The sequence below is a fragment of the Aplysia californica genome, unplaced genomic scaffold (assembly GCF_000002075.1).
Source record: "Aplysia californica isolate F4 #8 unplaced genomic scaffold, AplCal3.0 scaffold00168, whole genome shotgun sequence".
NCBI classification, from domain to species: domain Eukaryota; kingdom Metazoa; phylum Mollusca; class Gastropoda; order Aplysiida; family Aplysiidae; genus Aplysia; species Aplysia californica.
The window spans coordinates 416,664-437,072 of NW_004797438.1; the positions used below are offsets into that span (position 1 = coordinate 416,664).

The 20,409-nt window shown below is 39.6% G+C and overlaps 2 protein-coding genes across 2 annotated transcripts in view; one reads left to right on the forward strand and one right to left on the reverse strand.

Moving 5' to 3' along the window:
- Positions 1–255: 255 nt before the first annotated feature.
- On the reverse strand, positions 256–19,560 carry LOC101862944 (retinol dehydrogenase 7). Its single transcript, XM_005097943.3, has 7 exons — positions 19,141–19,560; positions 14,282–14,408; positions 12,793–12,878; positions 10,335–10,517; positions 4,949–5,086; positions 2,861–2,934; positions 256–2,003 (listed from the first exon to the last, which is right to left on the reverse strand). The coding sequence occupies exons 1-7, from the start codon at positions 19,439–19,441 to the stop codon at positions 1,728–1,730; spliced, it is 1,185 nt and encodes a 394-aa protein (XP_005098000.1). The 5' UTR covers positions 19,442–19,560; the 3' UTR covers positions 256–1,727.
- A 381-nt stretch (positions 19,561–19,941) lies between these two features.
- The window catches only part of LOC101863184 (28S ribosomal protein S21, mitochondrial), a 4,981-nt gene continuing 4,513 nt past the window's right edge, over positions 19,942–20,409 (forward strand). Inside the window, exon 1 of the mRNA XM_005097944.2 lies at positions 19,942–20,231. Within this exon, the coding sequence (XP_005098001.1) occupies positions 20,146–20,231 (86 nt within the window). The 5' untranslated portion in view covers positions 19,942–20,145. The remainder of the gene's footprint in view (positions 20,232–20,409) is intronic.

The following is a 20,409-nucleotide window of genomic DNA, read 5'->3' on the forward strand; positions in this document are numbered from 1 at the left end:
AATTCCAAAGCTGGAGAGTCCATGGAAACTATAAATTTATATTTTTTGTGCGTTTAATCAACGTTTTCGGTGAAATCATCAAAGGAATGTGTTTGTAAATGGACATAAAAGGTGTTAAGCCAAAAAACAAAAATTGGATAAAAATTGTTAAGCAGGGAGAAAACTGCTGTTTTCTTCGATTTCATTATTTTGACTAGAGCCTGATTCCACCACGCTGCCTCACAAATATTCTTTTGACTTTAGACCACAGGGCAATTTTTTTCCCAGCCAATAAAACAAAGTGAAATTCCTTTCCACATTCAAACACATTTACAATATTTTGATAAAAGAACACATTTACAGTCTTTTGATAAAAGAACACATTTTCAAGCTCATTCATAGGTTAACAGTTGTTTAGCTTGTGAAAAAGCAAAACAGACAGACAAAAACCGCAAAAGTATAGTATAGTATTAGTATTAGTAAAGAGCTACCCAATGGAGCCACCCAGACAGACAGACAGAAATGTATAGTAAAGAAAAACGACCTACCAGAGGAAAAAAAGCAAGAAAGACAGACAGAAACAAAAGGAGTGAAATAATAAAAGTAGGACCCGCAAATATCATCCTCCAACAACTCAAGTAGTAGCAGCTTGGACGTCCAGCAAGTTCTTCCTATCTGAGCACAACAATAGAAAGAAACAAAGAAAAAAAAACAACAACCCAAAAACAAATAGACTGAAAGACAAGAAGAGATTGCTTTGGCTGATGTCCACAGTCTTACACATTGACTAAGACCAACAAGTGAAAAACTGAGTGATAAAATCATTGTCATGGTATAAAAACCAAGCAACTAAATGCTGTTATATCATTTTATTCAAATGTTGTTAATTGGTGAAAGAGAGGCATGTTGAGAGGCTTGTTTTGACCGTTTAAGAAAAGAGAAGCACATCGCCACAACAACGATCATTTCAAGCAGGGGAAAAGGCAAGATAGACAGATAGACAGACAGATAGGCAGACGGGCAGAAACAAGAGGGAAAAAAAAAAAAGAAGTAGGACCTGCCAGTGGCACTCTCAAACCACCTGCATGTTGCTTGGACAATTGCCACTGTGCACTCGGAAAATGCAAGGAAAGAAAGACAAGACGTACCAAAGGGATAATTAAGAAGAAGATTCCCATACAGGCACCGTCAAACCAATCACAGCGGTCAAATACAACAGAAGACTCTGTAAGGGAAAGATGCTTTGTTGTTATCGACCCCGGAAAGATGCTTTTACAACTGAACGTTGGAAAAATTGGTTCACAAACTTAAGTTGACCCACGTGCTTTATAATTCATTGTCTTTATCGCATATCAGAAAAAAACAAAAAACAACCACATTGTTCCTCTTCCAAGTGGGCAGCTCAATGAATGTCACCTTGTTCACATGGAGGTGGGGTAGGGGGGCGGGGCGGAGAGACAATTGAATGTTGTTGAACTCCATCCCAAATGTACAGCATTCTGAGAGAGTCAAAATCCCCCCTCTCCTTCTTTCTGTAATCCCCAGTCATCATCTGGTCATCAATGCAGGGGGCGGGAGAGTAAAAGAGACAATACCCCCCCCCCCAACGCTTCCTGCTGTGTAATCCCCTCTCATTCTCTGGCCATCAATGCAGGGGGTGGGAGTGTACGAGAGTAAGAGAGACAGTCCTCTCCCTACCCCCGCCCCCCCCTCAACCCCTTCCTGCTGTGTAATCCCCTCCCCTCTCATCATCTGGTCGTCATCCCGCTCAGTGCCTGGGGCCTCAGCTGTTTGGGCACGAGATTAATGCTACTGGAGACGCAGTCGGCCATCCACACTGGCAGCAGTGGGTAGACACACATGAGGATCTCGGCCCCCCCGCCGCAGGGGAACCTCTCCCGCGGCCGCTTGGACAGCAGGGCGCTCCGCAGACAGCGGATTACTGGGCTCAGGTCGCGGGGGTACGACTGAGCGTGGGTCAGAATGTGAGCGTAGGCGGAGTCGAAGTACTCTTTGCCGTAGATCTGGAGAAAACACAACGATTACATTTCAGCAACAACAGCTGTGACTTTTATTTTGTTTGTTTTAGTAGAGGTTTTACGACGCTCGCAACTGCATAAGGTCATATGAGCGCCAGAAGATTAGAAGTCTTACAAGAGAGTAACAAACATAAAAAAGAAGGAGGGGAGATAAGGACGATAGATGTTTGATAGGAAAGAAGAAGCAAACCACACCGGAGCACCCGTCAACCACCCAATTTGACTTTTTTTTCTTTCTTTTTTCTTGTTTGAGTTTGAGTAAAGAGAAGCCTACTATGATGAGATAAAAGTCAATCAGTGCTGGGAAAAAGCAAGATAGGCTGACAGAGACAACTGGTGTGTTCCTAATTGTGTGAGTGCGCACACGCGCGTGCATTTGTGAGTGTGTGTGTGGGCTATGCATACTGGCATGTGCAAATGGGTCAACATGTATACAGTAGAGTTTGTGCATGTAGAGAGTGTAAGCAAATATATGTGAGTGTGCTAGCGTATATGCACATGATCAGTATGTACATATGGCCTTGTTTGTTTGTTTCAGTAAAGAGATGTACACAGACACAATGGTAATTTAGTGCTGTGAAAAAAGAAAGACAGACAGACAAAAGTGTGTGTGTGTGTATGTGTGTGTGTGTGTGTGTATGTGTGTGTGCGCATCGTTGTATGTGTATTATGTTATCCTCTTATAAATAAAAATTCCTAGCTAGCACCATTGTTTCTGTTAACAGATAATCATCAAAGGCACACAAACCTCAATGGTCCCAATAAATAATTCAAACGAAAGTTCCTCAAAAGAAATTAATACTCAATCACATACACAAAAAAAGAGAGCACAATCAACTCACTTGTCTGGTTTCTTCATCCAATGCAGACCACAGCTCCTCTTTCTTCCTCTGTAGAGAATGCTCCTGCATGACTCCTGAAACAAGCGCAAGACAAAAGGCATTCAGGGCTTAGTTTGTAGTTTGATTGACAGTTTTACAGCACTTGCAACACAATAAGGTCATGTAAGTGCCAAAGATTAAAGGTATTACAAGAGAGTAATAAATACAAAAAGGAAACAGGGAAAAATCAGGACGATAGGTCAACTTTGATGAGAAAGAAAGAGCAAACCACATCAGAGCACCTGCCAACCAACAAATTCATGGCTTAAGTTAAGCAGAGTTGTCAATTATGTTTCTAAGTCTTTCATATTAGTAGAATGACAATCAACAACTAAATCCTTTGAGTCCTAACGATAGTGCGTAAAACTGTGCTTGTATGCCTTGTCACGGGTACACCAGAGAGCGAGACCTTATCCCCACCCCCACCAGTCTGGGAGAAAGTTTTCGTTTTAGTAGAGGTTTCATGGCGCTCGCAACTGCATAATGTCATATGAGCGCCAGAAGATTAGAAGAGTTACAAGAGAGTAACAAGCACAAAAAAAGAAGGACGGGAGATAAAGACGATAGATGTTCAATAGGAAAGAAGAAGTAAACCACACCAGAGCACCCGCCAACCACCCACAAACAGTGTTTACGACAAAGGACGCTATTGATTATTTTGAAGATCTTTCTAAATTAAATGCTGGTAATAAATGACGAGGACTACCCAGAGAGGGATTTGAAATGTGATTCTGACGATCGTATGAATGTTAGTAATATATCGCTCAGGAGCTAATCTTTCAACTCTGTTGTGGCCACAACAGACTCAAACACCACATGCACACTAAATTAAAAGTCGGAGAGTCCGGGATCTGTGAGTGTGGACACCACCAAGAGGATGCCAACCATTATAATCCTTCAGCACTGCCCGCGCTACGCCACCCTTCTTACACAGATGTAGCAGAATGTGACTCCTCTTGAGAGAAAGTTTCATGGAGGTCTCTCACGCTCAGATTTGAAGCGAACTGCACAGTCTGTGCACGACATCGGACAGACTGTCTAGCTGCTGTCATCGAGAACAAGGAAGAAGAAGAAAAAGCTCAGGAGCTCAGGCAGAGGGGCACGGTAGCCTCAGGAGGTCAGGGCTCAAAGGGTTGAAAAAAAACTTAACTATACAGGAAGAAATCTGAATAAATACAAATTGTAAACTGTATATTTAAATTATTTTCACTCCTGAGTCTGAATATATTATAATTACCAATTGTAAAAAAAGTAAATTTTTACTTCTGTGTCAGAGAGACCCATTAATCATAAAACATTTTAAGTCGGCTGTGTCACGGAAATTTTCCTCTATGGCTGTTAAATGCGACTTTTCCTGAGGGGTTACAAAAGATTTCGTTATATGGTCTGAGCAACCAAATCTTTTGAAAAGCAATACGTTGGTGAAAAAAATTTGCATAACACCCACACCAAGTGCAAAACAAGTGATAGGGGGAAGTGATACCAAAATGATACCACAATGATGGGTAAGAGTACCTTTCTACTGAGAAACAGGTAAATGAAGGTAACAGGTGGTTTGGGGGGGTGGGGGGGTTATAGGAGAGGGGGGGTCCATTATAGCTGAGACACGGAGCTAAATGTAAGTTTATAGACGTGTGAGTGTGTGAGTGTGTATGTGTGCGTGTTTGTGAGTGTGTATGTGTGCGTGTGTGTGTGTGTGTGTGTGTATGTGCGAGCGTGTGTGTCCCCATATGTGTCTGCATGTGTGCGTGAGCTTGTGCATGAGCTTGTGCGTGTGTTTATATGTATCTGAATCAGACCTGCCAACTCAGACACAGGCAGAGAGAGAGAGAGAGAGAAAGAGAGAGAGAGAGAAAGAGGGAGAGAGAGAGAGAGAGAGAGAGAGAGAGAGAGAGAGAGAGAGAGAGAGAGAAAGAGAAAGAGAGAGAGAGAAAAAGAGACAGAGAGAGAGAGAAAGAGACCAAAAAAAAATAGACATACAAACAGACATACAAACAGACAAAGAGATGAACAGTGCAAACAGTACAAACGAGGCTGACCCACCCTCACCTGTGAAATATCCCGTGGGCTCCACCAGCGAGACACAGACCCCCCACTTCTTCATCTCCATCCTCAGCGTGTTGGTGAACGCGACAAGCGCGTGTTTGGACATGCTGTAGGCCCCACAGCCCTCCACGGAGATGCGACCTGAAAAACAAATAAACAAACAAATAAGCAAACAAAAAAAAACAAATAAGCAAACAAACAAAAAAAACCAAACGATCAAACCCTGATGGAAAACACGACGACCCACAGCTGTGACAAAACACCCCCACCAAGTGCAAATTATTATGTGTCTTCAAAGAAAAAAAAAAATAAATTAAGGAACATATTTAGTTTCAGTAAGAGTTTTACGGCACTTGCAACACAATATAGTCATATAAGTGCCGAAGATTAGGTGTTACAAGAGAGTAACAAACACAAAATTTTTTTTGGTTTTAGTAGAGGTTTTATGGCGCTCGCAACAGCATAAGGTCATATGAGCGCTAGAGATTAGAGGTGTTACAAGAGAGTAACAAACACACATAAAAAAAGGAGGAGAGATAAGGATGATAGATGTTTGATAGGAAAGAAGGCGCAGACCACACCAGAGTACCCGCCAACTACCCACTAAGAACATATATTTATAACATACAATCAACCCTTGATGGAAAACAGGAGCCACGAATGTGATTATTTCATGATTATGTCTTTAAAGAAAAAAAATTTGGGAACATATAACACACAAACAATCAACTCTTGATGAAAAACATGACCTGTGGATATGAACCTCTAATGATTACACTTTCAAAGAAAATAATGGGGAACGTCTTTTATGCCCCAATCTAGATCAATGCATAACCTTTCCCTTTCCATATTTCTTCAAAATCAGCATGTTTTACTTCTTTGGTTGCAAATTCGAGAGAACAGACACCAAAATTACGTTGAGCAAAGAAAATATAGAACACTTGAATTCACGGACAGCTCGAAGAACATAGTTTTAGTTTTAGTAAAAGTTTTACAGCACTTGCAAAACAATAAGGTCATAAATAAGTGCCAAAGATTAGAAGTGTTACAGGAGAGTAACAAACACAAAATAGAAGGAGGGGAGATAAGGACGATAGAAGTTTGCTAGGAAAGAAGGAGCAAACCACACCAGAGCACCCGCCAACCATCCACTAGAAGAACATGACATTCCCCAGCTGAACCGCTCAATTTTCTTTGTATTGACAACAACACTATTTTGTTAAACACCCACACAGATGAGTGAAGCAGCTCATTTCAACAAGCCCAATAGAAATTTTTAGTCATAATTGTCTCAAATTCAAAGTACTCTGCCAGCATGACGGAAAACAAACACATATCCATCATCATGGAGAGTATCCGTTTACATGAGCCCAACTGGTTCACACCATACACCCCACACAGCGTGACACAAAATACTGCTGTGCTGGTGTCAAGACAACATCATCTCACATAACCTGCAGTATGCATAAAGCACTAAAACTTCCTCGGAGTCAAGTAATGCGAGGGCGGGTGCTGAGTTTAGTTTTAGTAGAGGTTTTACGGCGCTCGCAACAGCATAAGGCAAGGTCAGATGAGCGCCAGAAGGTAAGAGGTGTTACAAGAGAGTAACAAAAATAAAAAAGAAGAAGGGGAGATAAAGACGATAGATGTTTGATAAGAAAGAAGAAGCAAACCACACCAGAGCACCTGCCAACCACCCACTGCGAGGGTGGGTACTGGGTAGTGGGGCGTTATCAAAGACAGGCGGAGGGACGCTGCACAGGGAAGTATGGTGTTCAGTTAGATTTTAGTTTAGTAAGAGTATTACGACGCTCGCAACTACATATGGTCATATGAACGCACCAAACGCAAGTCGGCTGCATTCACAACAGTTTACAATACGGCTTGGAAGTATGGTGTATAAATTATGTTTGTGTTTATGTGTGTGTTCTTAGTTTCTGGTCGTATGATAGTGAAAGGTATGTGTCCGGAAGTGATTACAAAATAGGGAGTGGTTGGCGTGCTTTGATCAATATTGATTACATTGCCACGATTATGATCTGACATAAAAGCAATCCTGCTTCTTTTTTCTTTCTCCTTTTTTAAGTTGAAGATTTATCAGCATCGTTCCCTTCCTTGCTCTTGCTGCGACACCAAGCAAGATGCATACACCATCCATCCTTCCGTTCTCTTATCGATACAGGGTACTCTTCATCATGGCAGTGGTTTACTTTCCTATCATTAAACTGGCACAATTGCTTCCCTAGATTTTTTTTCTTCTTCAATGTTTCTCTTAATTTTCCTTCTTGTGGTTAGCTCCAATAACAGATAATAATATATAACATTTATATAGCGCATTTCCAAAAAAGTAGCTCAATGCGCTTTTCATTGGAATACCCATTTTTCAAAAACCTTTCTTACTACTTCCTTTCTTCTCATGCAATATACATTAATGCACACACACACACACATACAGACTATTTTCATCCAGACATAAGAACAGAACAAATATAATGAAAGATAACGTTAAAAGCTTATGAAGGATAGGCCTGTAGGAACAGAAAATGTTTAAGATGTCTTTTGAAGCTATCAAGTGTTCTTATTTGTCTTAGTTTCATGGGTAATCTGTTCCACATAAATGGACCAAGATATGAGAAAGATCTCTCTCCATATGATTTGTATGATTTTACAGGTGTCACAAGTAGGGTGTTATCGTTTGATGATCTTAGGTTTCTCCCTGGTTTATATATACTGATAAGTTCTTGTAGATAAAAAGGAGCAGTTTTATTTACACATTTGAAACACATGACGCAGATTTTAAACATTATTCGTTCTTTTACATGGAGTCAATGTAGTTCTTTTAATAATGGAGTGACATGGTCTCGTTTTTTAGATCTTGTTATCAGTCTAGCGGCATTGTGTTGAACACATATCTCAATCCCCTTCATGTTACAGATATATCAGTGCTCGACTGTGGGTGTGTCGATTAATACGACTGAAGATTCGCATCGTATTCATCGTTGTGGAAATCAGCTCTCCATAAACACTTCTCTTTATCATGCTCACCACACCAGCTGCTAGCAAACCCTGTAGTAACTGCAAATTCTCCAAATAAGACAATTATATTTTAAACTAAATAATAGTAAATAGCACATTTACAAAGCAAATTCCCATTAAACAGCAAGCTCTATGCGCTATACAACCTATAAATCCCATGTCACTTTTTCTCTCTTTTTTTTGTGGTCCCTTTCCCATTCATGTGAGATTGACGCCATCTGATTAGTAAAGAGTGCATACGATAGTGTCCAATAGTGCATGACATAAAACTTATTATAACGTGTAACTGTTACAGATAGCGATTCAAGAAATATATACATTTATGTCAAGGATCTGAGAGCAATTATGATTTAGATATATAATGGAGGTGGTGAATGATGATGTAGGATGGTGTCTACATAATGTTAGCATTAGTCCTATCTTCCTCTTTGTTTGTTTTAGTAGAGGTTTTTACGGCGCTCGCAACTGCATAAAGTCATATAAGCGCCAAGGGGTGGATGTCCTTACAGGGAATCAGACTTACTCTGCTCACCTCTTTAGCTTCAACAGCACAAAATCTGCTTCGACTTTCAGGGCATCCCGGAAATAGCGGGTCACAAGAGTGTGACAAACATACAAAAGAAGCAGAGGAAAATGACGACAGTAAGAATTAGGAAAGAAAAAGCAGCATTTCCCTGTTGTAGTTCAGGCACAGTTATGAGCATGACATTGTTGGATCAGCCTATTTACAATACTACTATGCATTAGAACGAGAAATGTCCCCTCCCCCCCCCCCTTTGGGAATGCTGAAACTGGCACGATCTACGATGATCCAGTTGGATAGAATATAAAAAAGAGTGGGCCCAGTATAGTCAGTATGCAATAACATCACAGGTAAGCCATAGATATCTGACATCTGCCTTGAAAAAACGGAAGCCGATACAATGTTATCTGAAATAAGCCCGCTGATGATATGCACAGTCAGCAATCTTAACTCACAAAAACAGTACAGAATACTCTCTGCATAGTAACAGTGTTTAAATTAACTTTGGTAGCCTAGTGGTGATGCGCTACCTGATCATAATTATGAGACTGCGGGTTCGGGGGTGTTTGAGTTTGAGGCTCAGGCCTGACATTGTGTCCTTGGCAAAGGCACTTTACACCAATTTTCCTCACCTCACCCAGGTGGGAATGGGTACCCAGCCGTGGGCAGTGAAAGACCTTCCCAGTGTAAGATAAGATAAGATACATCTTTATTGTCCAGATCCTGGCACATTGGTTTGGTGTTTCACCATGTGTACACACACACACATGTAAGTATGTTAGTGCTTTAGCATCTGTAAAACGGCAGCTTGCACTGTAAGCTTCCCAAGAAGTTGAGATTGATTCAGCATCAGGTGTGCTGGGGGTAATAATACAGATTGTGAAGCACAGCTTGCTGCTGAGACGGAATTTGTGATATGGAAATGCTACTTTTTCATTGTTATTATCATTACTTTAGAAGTCTATACGAAAAATAGTGAGATGAACTCAAAAACCTTGTTGATGAGGAATCAGGCTGATATACAATAAGAATACATAAACTGAACAAACTTTGAGCCTAAATTGTCTAGGAAAAAAAACGCAGGTTTGAAATTTGGAGAGAAAAAAAATACAGTGTTGTCAATCACTTCCTGCTCTCTAACAATGTTCTGTCGTTTGCTTTCGTCTCCACTTTCTGCCCCCACCCTCTCACCTACTTTGCCCCCTCCTTTGGGCTCCTGACTCTTTCTGCAGCCTTTCTATTTCTTCTCCTTGGCTCCTTTTTATTGCTGTCTTTCAGCCACACCCCTGATCTTATGGTAGGTAAGACCTACACCTAGCCTTCTCGGACAAGGGCGAAAAATCTTGGAGGTCCCATGTGCAAGCTGTGCACGTTAAAGATCCCTTGGTGGTCCAAAATCAATAAGAGTAGGCTTCGGCTGCCATCCAGGCAAAATTCAAAATTTCCTACCAACTGAAAATGTTTGGTGTGTCCCGCGCGCTCATATGACCCAATGCAGTTGCGAGCGCCGTAAAACACTTTTATTTAAATTGGAAAAAAATAAGAAATAAACAAAGGAAAAGCTAAAATCAAAGGATGCATCACAAACTGAGTTCATGATCTTTTGGCTTTAGTAAGATGGTTTTACAGCACTTGCAACACAATTAGGTAATAAAAGTGTCTGAGATTAGAGCTGTTACAAGAGGGTAACAAACACAAAAAAGGAGGAGAGACCAGGACAATAGGACATGTTTGATGGGAAAAAAAAAAGCAAACCACACCAGAGCACAACCTGCCAAGCAGCCGCGTTCCTGATCCAAACAAACTCTCGAGACTACAAAAACTACTCACCCAGCAAACTGGACACATTGACTATCCTGCCCTGGGCCTGCTTGATCAGCGGCAGCACGGCCCGGGTCATACGGACGGCACCAAACAAATTGACGTCCATAACTTTCTGGACGATCGTCTCGGAGGTCATCCCCAGCTCCGCAAAACACCACACACCAGCATTGTTGACCAGTCCCCACAGGCCTATAAGAAAAGATACACAGGACACGGCTCGATTACAGCTGAGACTGAGGGGAGAGCACAAAGTTCTCCACATCCTGATTTCACAGCATTCTTTTTTTTTTTTTAGATTCACATTTACAGAATTAGTGCAGGATATGTATCTAGTTTTAGAAAGAGTTTTACAGCACTTGTAACACAATGTGTACAGGAGACTAGAGGTGTTATAAGAGAGAAACAAACATAAAAAGAAAGAGGTCATAGAAGGGTGAAGGATAGATGCTTGAGAGAAAAGAAGGAGGATGCTTGAGAGAAAAAAAGGAGCAAACCACACCAGAACACCTGGCAACCACTCCCCGACCCTTTGGTTCTGGCCAATGATAACCATCATGAGAATCTGCCACTCACGGGAAATTTTCCTTGTTGTAAATCAGCCACCCAAAGAGTTACAATTCCTGTTTTAAGAGGGTTTTAGTAAGAGTTACGGCACTTGCAACACAAAAAAGTCAAATAAGTACCAAAGATTACAAGTGTTACCAGACACAGAAATAAACACAAAATGAAGGAGAGATTTTATAAGGAAGATTGATGTTTGATAGGAAAGAAGGAGCAGACCACACAAGAGCATCCGCTAACCACCCATTAAGACCACTTTATGCGTGAGGAAAGGAAGCAAAGTCGACACCCCAGCTCCCACACTAAAACTTCACATCATTGTAGAGGCAGTGAGTTGAGTGTTTTGTTTTGTTTTGTTTATTCAACAATTGACCCATCTCATTATTTAAGGGAACATGCTGCTGACATCTGAATCTTGAAATGAGGACATTTCATAATTGGCTCAACATTGAAATTACACATTTGGCGGTATAGAGATTGAGAAAAAAGATTCAAAACTCGCATTTTTTACAGTCCTTAGCCGACAGAGGCAAATAAAGGTCGCAAAATGACGAAAGTTCATCAATTGAGAAATACATTGCTCAATTAATTGTACACCAATCTTCTTCAAATTTTGTGAGGCTATAAAACAAACTAAGATAAAAATTTATGCAACATGGATTTCCAAATAAGGCAATTTCAAAGATTTTACGGCTCCTACACTTTACTGTATACACAGTAATGACAATTTAAGGGAGTAGGGCTGTTAAAAAACATTTTTCTTCAACAATTGTACTTTACAAATCAAATTTTCCTGTAGTATGAATGTGCACAACATCATAATAGACCTGTGTACAAAGTCTCATCCAAATTGGTTCACAAATAATTGAGTAACACAAATAAGAATTTATATGGAAAAAATTTGCGAAATGAGAAAATCACCAAAAACAACCAAAAAAGTCTTATTCACTCACAATTTCTCAACATTTTGTTCCCACGCGTCGATTCCGGAAATGCAAAATGCGGAAAATGAGCTAAACAGCGATACCAAATACCTTGAATTATGACATTACTTGGTTCAAGAGGAAAGACCTATACCTACATACATTTCAAAGACAATTTATGCCAGAAAGAGAACATGACGCAACGTGTAGAAATGGTTGAATAATCGAAATTCACCAAAATTGCAAATTCGATGAAATTTCGATATTTGACCCGATTTCTCACCCGCATATCCCCTTAAAAACATCTTTTCGGGACAAATAGATACCTATCCCAAAGAGAAGTTTTCTAAACAAGATGAGTTAGTTGTTGAATGAACAAAAAGACGCAGGAAGAATGCTGACATAAACCAAAAAAAAAAAAATAACCCACTGAAATCAATTGACAAACAAATGAGTTGGGGCATAGAGCTGCAATCTGATTGCGAACAACAACATGTCCAATATTTAGATTGGTTTTCCTTTCATCACTATCAGACTGAAAAGCATTAACCGCATAATGACCCGCTGTAGACTATTTGGTCGAATACATGAATAATAAATATCTCACTTTTCCAATGATCCCTTTACAGAAGTCATTCTGCAAGTTAGCTCTAATCAATAATGAAACCGGTCAATTATTAAGATATAGTAGATTGATATATGCAATGATTGGGTGTGCCAGTATGATGATTTACTTCATCATAAGACATGATCTTTTAAGAGAGTAAAGCCTATAGTTGCAGGCTGTCAAAACTCAACAATTGTAGTTTCCAGTTATGGATCTACAAAGATGGAGGGAAAAAAACAGGCGACAAAGTGGTATCAGGTCATTCAGGTAGGCTACAAAAAGCATGAATCGATCCACTAAACAGTTACGAAAGCAAGAAGATCTACAAAAGAACCATGCATGCATGTCCTTTTAAGAAGAAACCACAACTCACCTTCTTCTCCCACACGGCTTTTTATATAGTTGGAAGCTTCTGCAATGTCTTTAGAGTTAGTGACATCTAACTTCAAGATGTGAAGCCTGAAAAGGAAAGTGCAATTTTAAGGTTAAGGAGGTAATAATGACGGGACAAAACTACAATTTAACAGAGCACAAGGCAACTGGCAACAACAGTGAATGAAGTCCTTTTTTTGTTGTTGTTTGGTCTTTTCATTCATTGGCAAGGAGGATAACACTATCTACGACAATGGCATTTTTCCTTCGATAGCCTGTCATTTCAAATATAATCTAATATTTCAGAGAAATTGACTGGGCCTACAGACAGAAAACTTTCTCAAATTACACTGGCCAATACAAAATTGTGTACACCGCACATCAAAGTACTAAATGAAATACCTAATATTACACACATATAACTAAAAACCCACTTCATAGTTTTCATAAACCTACAACGGGTACACCTAAAAGGAAGCAAAGAAAGTTAAACGACATAATTTGATACACTCTGCTGAAAAAGAGAGCTTTTGTCAGGTCCAAAGTCTCAAGCTTTTCAATTATAAAATCTCTTCTTTTCACAATTTTACATAGTTCATGTATCCGGGGGAGTTGAGAACATCATTATTTTAAAACACAGATTCCGTAATTAATACATTGATATAATCTTAATACATATCCAGGTATTTTAGTTTTAGGTGTTTCACGGCACTTGCAACACAATACAGTTAAAAAGTACCGAAGATTAGAAGTGTTACAAGAGAGAAACAAACACAAAAAAGAAGAATGGGAGATAAAGATGATAGATGTTTGATAGGAAAGAAGAAGCAAGCCACACCAGAGCCCCCGCCAAAAACCCACATATCCAGGTATCAGGCACAGAACCACTAGCAGAAAGATAAAATAGGACAGGAATACCTATCCAACACTTAACACAAAACTACTATTACGGCATTGCCACATCTTTGACCGTAGGCCCAGCCATGACACTAAAGGTTGTCCGAAGGTAAATGGGCAAATGTACGCATTTAACCATTATATTGCTTACTGATAATCTGGCTTAAAAATGAAAGGACTATGAAGGAAAAGGGTTTTATTGAATGCATAGAGACATCAGCTATGAAGGTAAACTGAAACTCCGAAATCTGAAAACTTATTTAGGGAAAAAAAAGGGTAAGAATTCACTTTCTCACTATTCGAACAGCTATGCCCTTGAGACTAAAGAGAAAGTGAATATATATATTTATCTATGGCTTTCTCCAATTGTGCTTCAGAGCCCCGTAGCATGATGACCATCTTAGAATCAGTTAAAATAAATCACATTGGCAAGCCTTCAACAATTCCTTTTCGAGACAATTTCTTAGTGATCACTCCATCAGGACATGACCTCATATATATCTACACATTTAAGAAAAAATGTAAAAGAAAGAAATGGATTTTCCCAATTATGATTTTATACTAGAACAAGATATTATGATCCAGACACTTACCTATCTGAACATCTGTTTTTTAATTCCAATGCTCCTGGCCCCCTGTCTTCTAAGCATCCAGCGAACACTTGAATTCCCAAGCTATCTAGTTTGATGGTCAACGCATGGCCAAAGCCAGAGTCACAACCTAAGGAGAACAAAAATTTAAGCATACATCATGCACGCTATAGTAATTTCATACAATTTTACATCATACTAATCTCTAAGATTTTAAGTCACAAAATAAATTATAATGGCCCCATGAGACCAGCAACAGACCAAGGCACTCTTCACAGAAAGATGGAGGATCACAGTTGTCATCAACAAGTGCCCAAGAGAGTTACTCAGAATCAGATGGACAGACAGGGTTACCAAGGAAATGTTTAGGACAACAACACAGAGCCTAGTCTGAGATGCAGTGGTGTGAAAGCAGTGGAAGTGGATTGGATTGAACATACACCTTCAGACTCAGAAATCTAGTAGTTGGAAGACATATATTATTTATTATAACTAAGAAAGCGTTAGACTGGAATCCATACGGTTTAAAACAACCAATGGGAAGGTCACATGGAACCTGTAGAAGAGCCACAAAGAATAATGTATGATGGAAAAGTGGAAAGACATTTGAAAAGGTAAAAAAAAAAAAACCAAGCCAAGGAATACGGAAAAGAACCAATAGTTTTCTGTCAGTCCACAATGAGACAGACAATGATGCAGCTGGCATGGACTTTTAAAGTGCACTTTACACTACAGTGGGTGAACCCAGTCATTATTTCAACATTTAATAAAATGTGTTCTTCTTGTCTTTCTGAGATAATAAACCCAAGTGAGTGTCAATCAGCTGGGTGTATCCACCTTTGCTGTTCCTCCGATCAGGCTCTATTCTTTAGAAAGATTTTCTGTCCTTGTTTATCTAAATTGAGAAGTCATTTGATTTTGTTGAGCAATCATCTGGAATTTGGTTCGTTAGTTTTTAAAAATTTAATACAAAAAGTCCTTTCTCTTGAATTGTATTGCTGGCCACTCTCACAAAGTTTTTCTTCTTCCAATAGTTCTGAGGTACAAGGTAGATGCTCTGTAACTTTCCTTGATGTCGAAAGTGGTTCAAATTGCTCGCCTTTGCAACATCATGATTCCTTTTTCAATAGTTAAGGAACTCTGATCTTAAATAATGTGCTTTCAAAGTCTAACAAGTTTGGATAGTGATACAACACAGGAGAAAATACTTAACTGTAATTTATAGATTTTATACTTTACTACTGCTTTATTTTTTTGCAAAAATGAGCAAGAATGAAATTGTAGAAAAAGGACACACATGTGAAGAATTTGACAGCCGTTGTTAAATTTAAATAGTAATTTACCAACTTGGGAGTCCTTATTTATCTTATTAAATTAAACAAGAATTTTAATTATAATGCGACAGAGCTTTCCCATAAAACACATGCTGTCGACGTCATAAATTGTCATGATCCTGGAAATCACAAATACTGACAGACCGGTGTGTTTTTTGGTTCAACATCTTTTATTATATGCCCAATTTAAAACTACAAGGCCCCTTGTGTTTTTTCCTATAAAATAACTTGTTGCTTTGCAACTACAATTCAATTAGTGTGTTGTTTCGGTAAGTGTTTTACGGCGCTCACAGCTGTAAAAGTTATAAAAGTGAATGCGTGTGACACATCAAATTATAAACATTTATTTTGGAAAGAATAAACTTTGAAGCCAAGGAGTAGCAGTTCAACTCTGTAGAAAAGTAGCAGAAAGAGTCAGGAGCCCAGAGGAGGGGGCAAGGGAGGGGGGGTAGAAAGTGGAGAGAGAGCAGAAATGACAGAATATTGTTAGAGAGCAGGAAAAGAGGTGTTCTGAAAGGAAAATAATTTGGAGAAGAAGATTTTTCGTCGCTGTCAGGTTCAAAACGCGGGACCTTTTGAATGAGAGGTGGGAAGGACTTCCGTTATGACTGACCATCCCAAGAAACACAATAAAGAAGAGACTTAACCCTACCTCTAACCCTTTATCTACTCTTGGCTCATAGTGGTCGCTCGTTACGGAAGTCTTCCCGAGAGGTGACCGGAACACTATAACATTCATAACCACTAGACCATGAGAGCCCCCTCAATTAGGTTTGAAATTTTCTTGAAAATAATTGATTTGCACAGTCGCGTGTGACATGCAGCCAAAAGTACAGCCGTTTGATTCCCAAATCAGTGTATGTGTGCGGTGTGGGAGTGAAAGTGAAAATCTACCCACAAGTAAAAATTTTTCTTCATAGCCGAAGCTCAATATTACAGAGGTCCTAATTGGATAGGCCTATAAAATAACCGGGAAGGACTTCCGTAACGAGCGACCACCCCAACAAATAATAAAAAAGAGACCGAACCCTAACCCTGACCCAACCCCTACTCCCACCCTTACCTTACATTACCTTTAACCTAACCCATCTCTATTAGAATATATTCTACTCTTTCATAGCGGTCGCTCGTTACAGAATTCCTTCCAGTAATAGTTTACTAGATATCTAGTTATTATATTATAGAGGGAGCGTGTATACATACAGACCCGGTAACGGGAACAAAGTCACGAAGTATACAGACCCGGTAGATGAATTCTTTTTTTATTTCAGAAAGTTTCAGCGCCCTCTTGGCTCAGGGTAGTGGGTAGACCTAGGTTCTTCTAGATATCTATGGCCTTGGTCTAGATTTAGACAGACCATTTATAAACCACTACAGTCTGTGCCGGCTTTTAGCACGTTTCGCGGACTCAAGCAAGCTAAGCGGCTCTTACCGAATTTTTGCTATATATATATAAATCACACGCCTTTAAGCAAGGTAACTTCGGCTTCAGGCACGCTTACATTTACAAGATGTCGAGTTAATATTTGTATGATGACCCATCAAAGTTCGAACAGTCTACATCGCAGCAGTGAGTGTGCAAGTTGTTTTAAACACAAAGAACGCAAGTGATGGAGACACACACTCTGAACACGCGTGGAGAGGAAGGAAGAGAGATGGACACAGCCACATGCGTGGACATGGGATCTAGCCTTTGGCAAAGCTACACACAGACAAGAAATACAAAAACAGTCGGGGAGACGAGAAAAGGAGGCTGGCTGCGGTTTCACCCTTGCCCCTCGTTATCCGATAATCCTGATTATGAATCATTATGTATCAAGGGCGAGGTGGGATAAAGGTGGTATGCACAAGCAGTGTGTAGGCCTTAGTGCTGTGTCGTGACTGGCTGTCTTAATTAAGTTTTCCTTTCTCATTCAACAATAAAACGAAAGAAACAAAACAAAACTACCCTGGCTGGTAAAAATTACAGCACAGCGCACACTTTTGCCCGACCACTACTTACGAACAAAGGGTACATGTTCAACCTAAAAATCTCTGGATTATAATGACAATGTCTACTTCACACTCAAGAATGCTTCGGCATTAAGCACGCTGTATATATATATATATATGCTTTCTCCCGATGATCATGCTTAAAGCAGGCACGGACTGTACTCTCTAATCTAGTTGGAAGTGGCTATTCTCACCCGGGGTGAGAATAGAAATACGATCGACCTCTCACCCCGGGTGAGACTTGCCACCGTAGGCTATTCTCACCCGGTGTGAAACAAGACCTGTTTTTCCTAATTTCGGAATACTTTCTATCGATGTGGATGATCAAATGGATATATAAAGGCAAAGAAAAGATTACGTTATAGCACAAAATTTAAGTAAGCTAATTTTATCGACTACAAAGATGCTATGGCTATTTCACTTTTCGAATCGAGCCGAACTACGGGGGTCCCCATTTTGTTTTGCCCGGAAGTTCTCGCAAGATCTACTCCTCCCCTCTTCTCTCTCTATATATATCTATTTCTGAATACTGTCTATCAGTGTGGACGATCAAATTGACCAAAACAAAGTTAAAAAATGATGTTAAAACACAAAAGTTAATTAATTTGGTCGTCTACAAAGATGCTACGGCTATTTAACTTTTCGAATCAAGCCGAACTACGCGGGTCGCCATTTTGTTTTGCCCGGAAGTTCTCGCGCTGCTCCTTCTCTCTCTCCACTGCCCACAGACAAAATTGTACGCTTTTAGTAGGCTAACAGTAATAATGGAACGTTTGTTCATGGCACAGAATTCTACAATTTTTCTGTTATCACAGTGTAGAATTCTGTGTTTTAGGGTGAACGCAAAATTGGTTGGCCTAGTCTAGGCTATAACGGTGAACGCGCACCGGGTGAGAATAGCAAAAGACTCGCCTGCACTATTCTCACCCGGGGTGAGAATAGAGGTGGCGAATCTAGTTTCAAGGCCTAGATCTAAATGAAGACTGCGGATGTCTTTTTGATGAACAATCGATTTTCCTCGCTTTGGAGTCGGAGGAATCAGTAAGTTTAATTAATTAAGACAATATGGAGAAAAGAAATAAGGAACAAAGAATACTATACTTCCCCCTGTTCTCTACCCCCACCCCTCTCTCTCTCACACACACACACACACTCTGTCGGGTCTGGGCACTGAAACTTTTCGAAATCACAAAAGATTTCCCCTACCAAGTCTGTACTAGCGTGACTTTGTTCCCGGTTACCGGGTCAGTACACACCGGTCTGCTATAGTTCTGTATCTCTATAGTTTTATAGACTACTCTCCTGATGAGAATGACATTGTAAATGATATTACATTATTATCAACTATTGACGATACTAGAATCTAGATTTGATCTAGATCTAGAGACTAGACAATTTGAACAAGGTGATAATATTATAGTATAGACATAGATCTAGATCTAGAGAGATATCTAAGTTTAAATTATAACATCATGTTTCATGATCATCCGACATGGCATGATGACAGTGACAGAAAGTTGAGAAAGGAAAGCTTACCTGTGATAAGCACTGAACGATTTTTAATCGGTAGATGGCTTGCTGGTAGAATGTAATAAATGATTAAACACCCCAGAGAAAACACCACGAGTCCACTCGGTCCTTCGACAAGAAATTGACATAACGGTTCACCAAGGAAAAGTGTCACCAAACTAAGAAATGATCGAAAGCCAAACCTGAACTCGTTCGTTAAGAATTTTGAGAGAACGGCAAATGCAAAAATGACGGTAACACTGGAGTATAAAACAGAATAGAAAACAATTCCGTCCCTATTTAATTCGTTTTGAATGTCAATTTCCATGATTAACACTTTTTTAAAACAGTAACTTCACTCTGAGTAACTGAATCCGACTGAACGTGAGAGGATTGTGTTCACTCAACTTGCGTCCGCCATTATCAAACAATTCTCCAAGGCTGTTGTTAAAGTCAATTTTATTGGCTAAAAGAATCCATACATCACAAACGCTACCTGATTGGACAGATATTTGGCTATCGATATTTCTACCTAAAATAATAGGCCAAGGCTTGGACTTGGGCTAGATCTAGATCTAGAATCTAGATCTGTTCAATATTTTCATTTCAAGAACATGAACGATTGAAATAACAGATAAAGCAATTTGAGCAAAATAAGAATGGGGAAGAGACTGATGGGGGGATACTTTTCTAATAGAAAAGGACTTAATTTAAAATGTAAGAACGGATGTTATGATGAAGAGAATGATAGAATAATATTAACAAATTTGCCAATTCGTGCGAATATACATGATTGATCAAGATCTAGTTTTTTTACTGTTAGATCTACAATAAATCGCAAGTACAATTATGTTGACTGCTTTGGTCGCAGACTTTTTGTTTGTCTAGCGTGAACCAAGCGTCCAAGGTTATAATGTTATAAAGTAGTTGATGAATTTCAAATTTGCTCTAATTTAGAGAACAGCACGAAGTCCCTTATATAGATGTCTTGTTGATGAATGAACTTCTTGATTGGTTGTAATTATAAGAACCATGTCTTCTAATCACTTGAGATTCCTTGCGAAGACCGTGCTTGTTCGAAACAACCAAATTGAACCAGCCTACCGCATTTTGGATGGGTAAGTTTGTTTATCAGTGCGACTAACTTACTAAGTCGGGGGGAGGGGTGGGGGGAGGAGTTCCACAGAGTGCTGCTGGCACTTACCAGGACAAGGTCCATTGAGCAAACTACACACAAGAGTTAGAGTTAGTAGGCGTATTGTTGGTCGGCTGGCCCTCTGCGGAAAGAACTCTTTC

What these genes read in the sequence shown, in the direction of transcription:
- LOC101862944 (XM_005097943.3), bottom strand. Translation starts at nt 19,441, where the DNA reads ATGGAAATTGACATTCAAAACGAATTAAATAGGGACGGAATTGTTTTC. An exon ending in CAATGTGTCCAGTTTGCTGG is followed by an intron (nt 5,087 to 10,334) that starts GTGAGTAGTTTT and finishes TTTGTTTTTCAG; the next exon opens with GTCGCATCTCCGTGGAGGGC. An exon ending in GCCCACGGGATATTTCACAG is followed by an intron (nt 2,935 to 4,948) that starts GTGAGGGTGGGT and finishes CGCTTGTTTCAG; the next exon opens with GAGTCATGCAGGAGCATTCT.